General features: G+C 42.1%; 1 protein-coding gene across 1 annotated transcript in view; it reads right to left on the bottom strand.

Moving 5' to 3' along the window:
• Positions 1 to 11,280: 11,280 nt before the first annotated feature.
• The window catches only part of prkar1b (protein kinase, cAMP-dependent, regulatory, type I, beta), a 92,850-nt gene continuing 90,092 nt past the window's right edge, over positions 11,281 to 14,038 (bottom strand). Inside the window, exon 12 of the mRNA XM_069905795.1 lies at positions 11,281 to 11,379. Within this exon, the coding sequence (XP_069761896.1) occupies positions 11,372 to 11,379 (8 nt within the window). The 3' untranslated portion in view covers positions 11,281 to 11,371. The remainder of the gene's footprint in view (positions 11,380 to 14,038) is intronic.

Below are 14,038 nucleotides of genomic sequence, written 5' to 3' on the forward strand. Positions count from 1 at the left end.
ATATAAGGTTTCTTTGAAAGGATTAGGGTTAGATAAATTTCAAATTGCTTTTGTACATTTGGTGCTATCTGTAGCACAGAAGTGTGTAGCTAGTACCTGGAAAGATTATGTGGAGGTTAATATTTCACGTTGGCATAATGAATTGGGAACCTGTATTATTATGGAAAAAATTACATATAATTTGCATGATAATTATCTGTTTTTTGTTCAAATGTGGTCTCCTTGTTTGGAGTATATGAATCTAGACATACTTTGAAATATTTTTTATATTTATTGATTTGTTTTTTATATTTGGATCCCCTTAAGGGAGCTGGCTGAAGGGGTGGGTGGGTGGGAGGGTTTTTTAAAATATATATTTTTTAATTTTCTATTTTTCTTTGTTATCGTTGTAAGTTGATTGTTATCTTCAAATAAAGTTTTCAAAAAAAAAAGGTCAAATGGTAGAAATTCTCTGTAGGTCATGCAGTATCTATGGAGAGCAGAGCAGAGTTAATATTTCAGGTTGGCGAGCTTTCATCAGAACTGGGAACATTTAGATACCAAACATGCTTTAGGTTGAAGAGAAAGGTAAGGAGACCAGGATGGAGACAGAGAATGAATGCCACGTGTGGTGGAGAGGGCTGACATGGGTGCCGAGTGTCATTTACCCCAGCTAATCTGTCTGAAGGAGGAGTAAGTAGAAGGCTATGCTGAAACTGATACACAAAACGCCGCAATTCCTAGGACCTGGAATTTGTTGAGAAATACAAGAACCAAAGGAGGAGTAGATCGACGACTTCCTGGCTCACTTTTCCATCTGCACCAAATGTTCAACATCCACTGCATCGCAGGAATTGGAGCATCTGTCCTTTCTCCTCTTCCTGCTGTTCAAGGAACCAAATATCACTTCCAGTCTGAAGTAGTGAATTACACTGGACATTGAACACTTTGGGGTGTATTTAATGGATTTTGAGCTGTTGATCACAAAAATCACCTTAAAATGTTCCTATATCGTACTATTTTTTAGATATAACCTATTTTTGTGATTTCCTGTCATATTTTAAGTCTACTTCAAGTGTACAAAACCATGAGGTGCAACATGTAGATGAAAATTCATTTTCTGCTTTCACACTTGGACTTCTTCCCTGTTGATCTTGGTGTGCCAGTGAAGAACACGGTGAAAGGTTTCAACAGGACATTGCAACCATGGAAAATCAGTATCAGGGCAACTGGAATCCATCAATGCCGGCCGACTATTGTAGGACACTGACACGAGAGGCATCAGATGCTGAGCCCAAATGAAAATCAGTGGCAAAACCTTTTTAGGTCAGTTGAACTATTGCAATCATGATGGGATTAAACATGCTAAATTCAATAAAAGTTCATTTAATGTTTCTCCAATTTCCTATGCGGTAGGGCAAATTATCTTTGCATTCAGTTGTCTTATCATAATCTCCAATATTTTTTCAGGAAGCGAACTTTTTGTAAAAATTTGTGGTCGAATAGTGCAGATAAACGTTCCAGTTTAGTGCCCTGCATTCTACACTCACCATCTTTCCTTCAGTGTGAGAAACCAATCTGACGACTTCCATACGTTCTGCAGTGGTGACCCTGAGTTTCTAATTGCCTCACCCACTTTGATCTTTTTTGGCCTCTTACACTGCTCTAACAAAACCCAACCGAAGCCCAAGGGACAGTTCCTCGCCATCTAAATATGCCCTCAGGACCTAACACTGCATTCAACAATTTCAGATAGCCCACCTTTCCAGTTTCTATCACAACTGGTTGGTTTCAATGAGAGTTCTTCTCCCTGAAACGTTGACTCGGTTTCTCTTTCCATGGACATTACCCAACTTGTTATGCGTTTCCAGGACCTTCTGCTTCCGATGAAATGTCACCATTTTCCAAAGTGCTAACTTTTTTTCTCTCTTCCCTCAGATGCTGCTTGACCTGCTGAGTATTTTTAGGATTCCTTTTTAGTTTCAGGGTTCCAGCAGCTGCAGTGATTTACGTTGCACAGTTCCTGCATCTCTTTGACTCTTGATTCTGTTCTCATAGAGAGTCTGACCAACTCTGATTAAAAAGCCTCTGTCAATCATTGCAGTCACTCAATCTCTCTTCAACCGCACCCTAAAGGTCCCTTGTTCCCATTTTCTTTGACAGCTAATTTGATCATTAACTTGTTCTAATGAAGGATCAGCTACTGGAATGATTAACTTTGGTTATCTCCTTGATTTTTAAAATCTTATTCCTGACAAAGGGCGTCACAGTTGGCGTAACGGTTAGCGCAACACTGTTACAGCACCAGCCACTGGGGTTCAAATCTCCTGAAGTCTGTCAGGATTTTGTACGTTCCTCCCTTGTTGGCGTGGGTTTTCCCGGGGGCTCCGGTTTCCTCCCACCCTTCAAAACGTATGGGTGTGTAGGTTAATTGGTTGTAAATTGGACAGCACACGCTCATGGGCCAAAAGGGTCTGTTACCGTGCTGTATGTCTAAAAAAAATTTAAAGGGCTCAGGTCAGAATCATTCATGATATATCTTTACCTTCTACCTACGCTGCGGGACCGGCTGGGTTCCTCTAGCATTTCTGTGTTTTCACTATAATCACAGCGTCTGCAGACTTTCCAGTTTCACTCCCAGAAATGTCGCTTACCATTTACTTGCTTTGTGCCCTGCTGAATTTGTCCAGCACATTTATGCATTGGACTTGACCCCAGCGTCTACAGATTTTCTTGTTGAACTCGACGAACCCGACTAGAGTTTACTGCCATTTGTCACCTGCCCTCGTGATCGAGGGGAAGGCTGGAAGTCTCCACAAGGTCTTCACGGGCGAGAGCTATGGACGCAAGAGAGACTGCGGATCCTGGGATATGGAGCAAAAGACAACCTGCTGGAGGAACTCAGCACGTCAAGCAGAGTCAAAAGAACGTTCGACGTTTCGGGTCAGAACTTGATGAAGGGTTCTTATTATTGAGACCGATCATAAAAGACCCTGTTCTTGATCCCCCAAAATATTCCAAATGGAATTTAAAGGGGAGGTGGGGAGGGTCTGCTGCTCAACCTGCTGCGTTCCTGTGTGGAGTGACCATTCATGGAGATTCACAGGTGACCTCATTGATTTAAGGTTGGTGTGAATTTGCAGTGTGAATGTGAGTGAAACGAAAGGGTTATCACATGAGGAATATAAGGCCTGTACTCATTGGAATTTATAATGGGCAGGAGGATCTCATTGAAATATTTTGAATGTAGAAAGATTGTTTCCCCTGGTGGGAGAGTCAAAAGGCCATTTCATATAGCTCAAAACTCCGCAAAATGTATAATCACCTACCTTTCTGACTGTGCGAAGACGATCTTCAAGCCGCATATTCCAACCCTTCTCCGAGAGGGATAATCACCGCAGTGCTGCCCTCCATCGATCAATCTGAATGTACAGCCACACTAAGAGGCTATTTAGGGGCGGGCTGATGAAGCAGTCAGCCTGTGACCCAGTTCCCCACTCACCCCTCTCCCTCCAGGTCAGCGGGGCAGTTGGAGACCATCAGGGTAGCGGGGACTGGCGGGAGCCATCAGGGGGCGTCCAGTGAGGGCTGGGACAGCCACACCGGGCCTCTTTGGCCTTCAGGGCTGCTCTCTGTGGCTCAAAACATGGCAGAGCAATGGCCTTCTTCCCTATGGGTAGGGAAGACAGCCATGTATTTATGACAGGTGGCACAACGGCGCCAGTCGCCTCACCTCTGTTGGATCTGGAGGGCACTACGAGGTGTCTCTAGGAGTGGTAAGTTCCCATTTTCCATCTGCTCTGCAGCCAGACTCAAGGTGGAGGCCTGACATGAAATGGCCTTAAAAGGGCCACAACCACTCAAAACAGAGATGCAGAGAAATGTCTTTAACCAGAGGGTGATGGATCTGAGAGATTTCTTGCCACAGGCAATTATCGAGGCCATAATAATTTAAGGCAGAGATTGATAGGTTCTTGATTAGCCAGGACACCAGAGGTTATGGGGAGAAGGCTGGGCAGTGGGGCTGAGAGGGAAAATGCATTGTATAGCAGGCCAGACTCGATGGGCTGAATAGTCTATTTCTGCTCCTATGTCTTATGGTCTAAGTCTGCTGGTGGTTATGAGAAAGCAGCCAAGGAACTTACAAAAGTGAGGCCAAAGTTTTTTTTTAAAAATATCAAAATGCTGGAAGAACTCAGCAAATCAGGAAAATGGTCAATTTCGGCTCCGTCTTGAAAGGTCGGCTCTCCAACTCCCCCCGTGGGTCCTGCCTGCCCCGCTGAGTTCCTCCAGCAGTTTGCTTATTTTGTTCTGAATTTCAGCCTTGCATTTTCTTGCATCTCAAGTGGCTGAAATAACTTGTGGAGAGGTTACTTGCCTGAACAAGTACTTGTGACAAGACTGGTTTATTTTGGGAGAAAATGCCACATCAAACATTCATTACAGACGACAATTAAATGTGTATATTTAAAGAGGGTGAGGGTGACCTACATTTCTAAATCTTGTTGAAAGTCCTCAGGCATTGGAAATGTTTAGTCAGTTCTGTCTCTGGGAAGGGTCCAGATTGTGATCCTCCCATTCAAGGCAACGTTTTGGCACCACCTATCAAGCTTCCACAGGCACACTTTGGGAAGCATACTGACTGACTGACTGTATCTTGGCCTGGTTCGGTAATTCGAGGGCCTGGGAATGCTGAAGGTAATGAGCATAGCCCTGCCCGTCAGAGGCTCTGACCACCCATCCAGTGCAGGAGCTGAAGATAAAGATTCACCCTGAGCTGACTTGCCAACAGGTTCACAGTGGCTGAGGTGTTCAAGCACCTTGACACCAGATTGCAATGCTCATCTAATGAGCCCCAATGCTCTCAAGTTACCAGTCAGTCTCAATGAATACCTTGCTACAAGGACATCCTCCCTGGACAAGTTCATAGTGAAGTTTGAACACCAACCATTAACATTTCATCATCCCCAATCCATCTACTTCTTCCTCCTCATCTGATTAATTTCTCAGAATCCTCACACCACCACCACCCTTTGTATAAGACAACACTAGGACTTAACATGCAAACGGTTACATTACTTTGACGACAATTCTTTTTTAAAAGGTTTGCTTCCTGGAAAAAATATTGGGGATTATGATAAGACAACTGAATGCAAAGATAATTTGCCCTATCGCATAGGAAATTGGAGAAACATTAAATGAACTTTCATTGAATTTAGCATGTTTAATCCCATCATGATTGCATTAGTTCATCTGACCTAAAAAGGTTTTGCCACTGATTTTCATTTGGGCTCAGCATCTGATGCCTCTCATGTCAGTGTCCTACAATAGTCGGCCTGCATTGATGGATTCCAGTTGGCCTGATACTGATTTTCCACGGCCGCAATGTCCTGGCAAAACCTTTCACCGTGTTCATCACTGACAGCACCAAGATCAGCCAGGAAGTCCAAGTGCGAATGCAGAAAAGGAATTTTCAACGACATGTTTTATATGCTTGAATATGACAGGAAATCACAAAAATACGTTATATCAAAAAAAAATAATGTGATAAGAACATTTTAAGATGATTTTTGTGACCAGCAGCTCAAAATCCATAAAATACACCCCAAAGTGTGCAGGAAATAAATTCTTAATTGCCCAGTGTAACTTTCTAATTCGCCTGGTCATTTTTAGTTCTAGTTTATTTAGTACAGGTACTCGCCAACTTGTGATCTATGTGACTTACCATAAATATTCATGTATAATGTGAAGAATTTTGTACCAAAATTCAAGCTCAAAGTGGGGGGGGGGGTCTGGGTCGCATTTTACATGAGGGTATTACTTTAACAATTTTTTCTGCCAGGTTTAACAGTAAGTAAGATTATCAGAAGCCAACTACATTGACAGCAGCGTAACTAGGTTGGGCAGGCAGAGGGGAGATGGCAGCACGAATTGGGGGGAGACGGCAGCGCGACTCGGGCAGGCGAGGGGGAGAGACACCAGAGCGACTCGGGGTGGGCGAGAGGGGAGGAAGTCGGCAGCGTGACTCAGGCGGGCGAGAGGGGAGAGATGGCAGCGGGCGGGCGAGGGAAGGGGTGTCGTGATTTATACATGAGGGGTAAAATTTTTCTCCCTTTTTCCCCTCAAAAATGGGGGGGGGGGGGGGGGGGTTCGCATTATGCACAAAACGCATTATACATGAATATTTACAGTACTCCATCTACACATACGACCAAAAACTTTAAAAAAATATAAAGGAATATAAAATGTACACAGGATGATATAGTATTTGACAAACTATAACAGGAATACAGGGCATGTAAGAGCCAAAATGCGGCAAAGATAAAGCACTGTTTGACCTGCTGAGTCTCTCCAACATTTGTGTTTTTTCAAAAGACTACAGAGAGAGCTGTGAACCTGGCCAGCGCTATCATGGGCTACAGTCTCCACACTATCGAGGACAACTTCAAGAGACAGTGTCTCAAGAAAGCAGCCACTTTCCTCATGGACCCCCACCACTCAGGCCATTCCATCTTCTCATCACTACCATCAGGAAGGAGGTGCAGGAGCTGAAGACCAACACCCAATGGCAGAAAAACAGCTTCTTCCCCTCTGCCATCAGATTTCTGAACAGACAATGAATCACCGACACTGCCTCACTTTTCTTTTGCACTAGTGTATTAATATATTTTGAATGCAATTTATAGCAATATTTTCACTGTAACTCTGCCGCAAAACAACGAATTTCCTGACATGTTCATGGCAATAAATTCTGATTCTGAAACTCTTTACATGTTAGGGATGTTCTGTATTGGATACCCATATACATCATGCAGCCGTCATCAACTTAGATGTCAATTAATGACTACAATAACCAAGACTAGTGGTTCAGCATGCCAATAAAGGTATGTTGGTAAAGGGCTTCACAGCACAGAATTGCTTATTCAGGCAATGCTGTTGCCATGACACTGAGTGTACATAAATCTCATCTGCAAAATACACATTTGTCATTATTCAACACTTCATGACTGAATTATGGAGGAAGGTCCTTTCCACTGAAAATTTTCAGGTTGGGAATGAAACAGACCAGAACAAAATCTGCTTGAGCATATTTGAATTAGAACAGAATTCCCATTGAACAATTACACACAAAAGAACAGAATTTGGATCTGATTACTTCATTGGTCTCTGCAGAATAGAGTGACAATTTATTCTGGGTCTGATCTATACTGGAGGCCTGCAGAGTGCAAATGATTTGGAGCCGAGATTTAGCAGCATCTAAATTTTGTGCGATATTACATTTTCTGTATTACAGATGTGTACAATCCAGTATTGGGGGATCAGAGGTGGGGAGGGTAAGTTCGGGGGGGGGGGATCACCATCTCAGAGGATCTTTCCTGCACCCAACACACTAATGGCATCGTGAAGAAAGCACGTCAGTACCTCTAATTCCTCAGGAGTTTGCAGAGATTTGGTATAACATCGGAAACCCTGGCAAATTTCTAGATGCTTGGTGGAAAGTGCGCTAACCGGCTGCAACACAGTCTGGAATGGGGAGACCAGTCTCCCTGAGCGTAAAGCTCTGCAATAGTGGACACAGCCCAAGACATCAATCTATAGGGAAAGCTGCCATTGGAGAACAGCAGCAATCATCAAAGATCCACACCACCCAGCTACCATCAGGAAAGAGGTATAGGTGCAGTAAGACTCGCATCACCAGGTTCAGGAACAACTGCTATCCCTCCACCATCAGACTCTTCAACAATAAACTCGATCAGAAACATTTAAGGACTCATACTTTTGCACTTCATTAATTCCCTCCCCTCTTTATCTCTGTCTCTCTGTATTGCAGTTTATTTACATTTCTTTATTTGTTTACATGTGTATGTTGTGTACCAATAAGTGGTAATTCTGCCTGGCCCACAGGAAAAGGAATCTCAGGGATGTATGTGATGTCATGTATGTACTCTGACAATAAATCTGAAACCCGAATCTAAAATTTGACAATAAAGGAATCTGGAATCTTGAATCTTTTCCAGAAAGATGGAACTCACGAGGATAATTAATCATAATCTTCAGAGTTCTGACTCATTAAATCAGTTGCTGTCCTATCTGCAGTTATTATTTTTCTGGCAAGAGAGATGGGTGGGAACATGAAGACACATCAAATACAAAAGAATCAGCCCTACAAGAATTCTTAAATTAAAGACAAAGGCTTTATTAATATAATTATGCACACCCCCTCTCTCAAGATGGATCTGCCACGTGGGACAGCAATGTAGATTTCACAAAGCTTTGTTTCACTTGATCCTTTGGGAAAATTCCTAAAAGTCATTGGGACAAAGAAATGTCCCTGTTACTTGAATTAAAATAAAACAGTAGGAGAGAGCAAAGGGACTGTTCACCTCTCATTCTGCATGCCTTGGAGGAAGAGAAAAGGATTTAGCTGCATTACATCCAACCTTGGCGAGTGGCAAGTATCCACACCACCTAGCACACGCTCTGTTCTCGCTGCTGCCGTCAGGAAAGAGGTGCAGGTGCCACAAGACTCGCACCATCAGGATCAGGAACAGCTGCAACCCCTCCACCATCAAACTCCTCAACGACAAATTCAATCAGGGACTCATTTGTGGACTCTTACTTTTGCACTTTAAATTTTTTTTTCTTAGATTTCAGATTTATTGTCAGAGGACATACGTGACATCACATACCACCCTGAGATTCCCCTTTCCTGTGGGCGAAGCAGAATTACCATTTACTGGTAGTGCCAAAAATCTGCACACAGCATAAAAAAAATAAAGAAATATAAACAAACTGACGATACAATAGAGAATTTTTAAAAATCTAAAAATCTTCTGCTCAGTTTGTTTACTTGTGTACATTGTGTCATCTTTTTTTGCACAACGAATAAGTGGTGATTCTGCCTCACCCGCAGGAAAAAGAATCTCAGGGTTGTATGTGTTGTCATGTATGTACTCTGATAATAAATCTGAAATATAATTGTTAGTAAATTGCAATTTTGGTAAGATTATACTCAGTGGAGGCATGGTTAGCACGACACTGTTACAGCATCAGCGACCCGGGTGTTCAAATCCAGCGCTGTCTGCAACGAATTTGTATGTTCTCCCTGTGTCTGCTTGAGTTTTCCCCCAGGGGCTCGGATTTCCTCCCATTGTTCAAAATGTACCATGGGTTGTAGATCATTTGGGAGTAATTGGGCCAAAAGGGCCTGTTTCTGAGCTGCATGTCTAAGAGGTGAGGAGAGAGGAGTGCCCCTAGAGGCAAAGGGGAGTGGAATCAAAGGGGAAAGGGCACTAGGGGGTGGGGAGAGGATTGATTTTAATTCACTGTTCCCACACGCCAACCAACCATTTCCCTGCACAATCCTCCAAGGAATTTGGGGCAGTGAGCAATCTTTTCAGTGCTGGTCGCAAAGCCTGCTGACAAAACCCCACATCAAACACCACTGGTGGGTAGCTGGAGTCTGTCCACGTATTTGAGGGCGAAGCTTGAGTTGGGAGGGACATACAAGAGATTGCAGATGCTGGAATTTGGAGCAAAAAAAAAAACACAGCAGGTTGAGCAACATCCGTGGGAGTAAAATAGTGTTTAACATTTTAGGCCAGAACCCATCATCAAGACTCAATGAAAGGTTTTTGATGTCTCGATGAAGGTTTCTGACCTGAGATCATTTCTGGACTGGCGACACATTACTGGCATCAGCTGCTGAGGGAGGAGAGGGACAAGGAAGATAAATGGCAGGTCAGGCCAGAAGAGAACAAAGGGTGAACATCATGATTGGATCTGAACTTTGGTTCAAGTTATTTGGAGCTTAAAAAAAAGGAAGCAAGTTTGAGAAAGATGTGGGCAAGTGCAGAGAATGCCTCTGCACGTGCTGTGTTAGTAGGTGCATGTGCATTGAAGTCATTTTAAGCTCATGAAACAGAGCCTGTATACCAATCATCTTAGTCCTTCTTGCTGTTTGACCAAGACCTGCTCTGTTATGGCCATTCGGCAGCAGCTATACAAAAACCACTTTGTATCAAAAGAAATCACGTCGAGGTATTTTCCAGACTTCAGTCCAGTGAAACATGAGGGACTTTCAATTATTTACTGACAAAAATAAAACTGCCTCCACAAAAAGTAGGATGGTTAGCGGAACGCTATTACAGCATCAGCAATGTTTGTTCAAATCCTGCATTATAAGGAGTTTGTACATTTTCCTTGTGTCTGCATGGGCTACCTCTGGGTGCTTTGGTTTCCTCCCACCCTGCAAAGATGTATGGGGGTTAGCAGGTTAATTGGTCACAGTTGTATTTAAGCAGTAGGGGCCTGGGGGCCAGAAAGGCCAGTTATGTCTGAATTTTAAACAAATAAAAATCATCTAAAGTAAAATTGTGATTCATTTTTATCATATTTGTTATAAGTAGATACCTTGATAAAGGGCTCAGCCAGAAACGTTGGTTACAGATCTTTATCTTTGCTATATAAAGTGCACTGACCTGCTGAGTTTCCCCAGCATAGTTTTTACTTCAGTCACCACATCTGCAGACTTGTGTTTTACTTTTGTTGTAAGTAGTTTTTTGTACTTTGTTCCATTTAGAGACTTTATTCCCATGTTGTACTATTCCAAGAATTAAGATTCCAATTATTTTGCCTTGAACTATATTTTGTATGTTTTACTTTAAGCTTTAATTTATCCTTTATTCACATGCTGTGCTATTTGAAACTTTTTTAAAAATCGGCAGATTTAGAGAGTACATCTTTAAATTGCATACATTATATTTCAAGGGAAGAGTGCCAGAGAATTTTAATCCTTTTATTCCTAGGAACAGGATTTTTGAACCATCAACTGAGACCACCAACGTAAAATAGCATACTTTTCACATACAAAGGAAGACTTGCACAAGCATATCACCTTTCACAACTGCAGAGTGACCTAGAGCACTTTACTGCAATTGAAGCACTCCTCCTCAACATTTCCATCACAACCAATTATTGTCCCATGTTCATCCTCCCTTTCTCTACAAGCCTTCAACATGTCACTGCCTCCCTGGTCACTCCTAGGATTCCATATTCTGAAGCCAAGCAGGTAACTCAGAGAAGTGAAACAACATTAACAAAGCCATTGACTGTGACCATGCACCCATTTAATCTTTCAACAGTGTTCATCGTAATTAACCACTTTACAACTCCTTTGTATCATAATATTCATACATGATCAAACATAGACTCTGCATCCAAACCTCTCTCGTCCTGAAGTCATTCTGTCAGTTATAAGTTCATTTTAAAGTTCAAATTTCATATTTATTACATACCTGACATCACATACAAGCCTGATTCTTTCTCAATACAATGTGAAGCCTGAAGACGAGCACTCAGCGGCACAAGGACAGCTTCTTCCCCTCCGCCATCAGATTCCTGAATGAACAATGAACCACAGACACTGCTTCACTTTGTCTTTTTCTTGGACTATTTTTTTAAAATTTATTTTGTAAGGTGGTTTATATAATCGTTTGCACTGACGCTGCCACAAAACAACAAATTTCATGACGATCATGACAATAAATTCTGATTCTATTCTATTTTCTACTTATCGGTAGTGCAAATAAAAAACTGTACTCCAGAAAAGAGCAGAGAGAAATGTAAACAAAGTGCAAACAAACAGTCTGAGCAATACAGAAAATATTCAATAATAAATAATGTGCAAACTAAAAGTCCTTAAATGGGCCCCTGATGGAGTTTGTTGTTGAGGAGTCCAATGGTGGAGGGGGAGCAGCTGTTCCTGAACCTGGTGTTAAGAGATATCTTTTCTTGTCTCCTGGCTGGCGTTAGGCACTGAACTGAATAAATGGACTAAAACAAGTGATCCTACTTTGATCGCAGTAAGGAGTTTCCTAAATGGCAACGATCTAAAAGCAATTCACCTAAAACACCGAACTAAAAATTAATCTTAGCTTATTGTGTGTGGCTGGAGCAGATGCAAAAAGGCAACCTTCAGAAATGATTGGAAGCTAAGGTTGATGAGGTACTGAGAAGCAAGTGAAGAGGATTATGTGGGCCTTTGCTGCATGAAGACACTGTTTGACCTGCTGAGGTTCTCCAGCATTTGTGTGTTTTTTCAGGTTTTAATGAGATTGAAAAATAGGACACCAGGTGTAACAGGAACTGAGGAACATATCAAATGCAAACTCCAAAGAGGAGTGAAATAACATCACAAGGTAGTTCATGTGCCATCTTTGGGCTACAAACCAAACAGTTTTCATGTATTGTTAAAGAGATTACTGGAGCAAATTGACATTTTTTTTCCATGAAGTATTGCCATACATTGTGTGAAATAAAGGCATTCAGAAATTTTGATCCTAAAGGTTAAAATTATCGGCACAATTTTAACAACAACATTAGTTAACTCCTCAAATTTAAAAATAAAGGTGAGATAATTAGATCTAATTTCACTGAGATAATGCAGCTTGCAATATCTTTACCTCAGATTCTTTAGCTGTTTAATAAACTATTAAACTTAAAATACAATCCTATGGATCTCTTTACAGGAAGTTTTAATAAGGAAAAAATGTTTAATGCTCTACAAGATTAAAATCAAATGAGGAAGCAACCTTTTTTGCTTTTATCCACTACTTTCATGCAAGGAATTCAAGAGACCTGCAGGAGAGGAATTTTTCACCTAAGAATCAGGTAAGCATTTATCTGCATTCAACCTTGGCAAAAGAGAAACAAGGAAATAGTCATGATTTAAAATAATTGCAAATAGCCTCTTACCAGTGTGCAAATGCATTTTTTAGTTCAAAGTTAACTGATGTACTAGTGTCCAAGACAACTTTCTTTGTACTTTTAGATGAGGCGAATAAAATTGATCTAGGTAAGCTTGACACAATGTGGTTTATTCCTCAATATGTCAAATATATGACATCTGTACTTTCATGCTTGCTTATATTTATCTTCAACATTCATTGGAGCGACTTCATCACCAACATCGAAGTACTCGAGATGGCAGAGGCCGACAGCATCGAATCCACGCTGCTGAAGATCCAACTGCGCTGGGTAGGTCACGTCTCCAGGATAGAGGACCATCGCCTTCCCAAGATCGTGTTCTATGGAGAGCTCTCCACTGGCCACCGAGACAGAGGTGCACCAAAGAAGAGGTACAAAGTCTGCCTAAAGAAATCTCTTGATGCCTGCCCCATTGACTACCGCCAGTGGGCTGATCTCGCCTCAAACCGTGCATCTTGGCGCCTCACAGTTCGGCAAGCAGCAACCTCCTTTGAAGAAGACCGCAGAGCCCACCTCACTGACAAAAGACAAAGGAGGAAAAGCCCAACACCCAACCAACCAATTTTCCCTTGCAACCGTGTCTGCCTGTCCCGCATCGGACTTGTTAGCCACAAACGAGCTTGCAGCTGGCGTGGACATTACCCCTCCATTAATCTTTGTCCGTGAAGCCAAGCCAAAGAATGTTTATCTTAAATTTAATTTTAAAAATGTTTATTTTCAACATGGTGGAAGCAGATTCAGCCACTTAAATCACACCCAAATGAACCCACAACACCATACTCCTTGAAGGGTCGGAGAAAACCCATGTAGGGAGAATGTACAAACTCCTGACAGACAGCACCAGGTTTGAACCTGGATTGCTAACTGCAATGCTAACCATGCTGCCCCTTTATAATTGCTCAATTTCATAGTAAAATATTACATTAATTATTACATGATTTTCCCCATATTCCAACAAGAAGAAACTCCAGAGGGTTAACTTGCCCTGCGACATCACAGGCACCAGACTTCACTTCATAGAGGACATCAACATGAGGCGGTGTCTTAAAAAAGCAGCCTCTCTCCTCAAAGACCTCCAGCACCCCAGCCAGGCTCTCTTCACTCCGCTACCATCGGGAAAAAGGTACAGGAGCCAAAAGACAAGCACCCAGCAGCACAAGGATGGCTTCTTCCCTGCTGGCACCAGATTCCTGAATGATCAATGAACCAAAGACACTGCCTTACTTTTCGTGCGCTACTTTTTAAAAAATATATAGTAATAAGATGTTTGCTCGATGATTCTGCCACACAC

This window comes from Narcine bancroftii, chromosome 12 (assembly GCF_036971445.1).
Source record: "Narcine bancroftii isolate sNarBan1 chromosome 12, sNarBan1.hap1, whole genome shotgun sequence".
NCBI classification, from domain to species: domain Eukaryota; kingdom Metazoa; phylum Chordata; class Chondrichthyes; order Torpediniformes; family Narcinidae; genus Narcine; species Narcine bancroftii.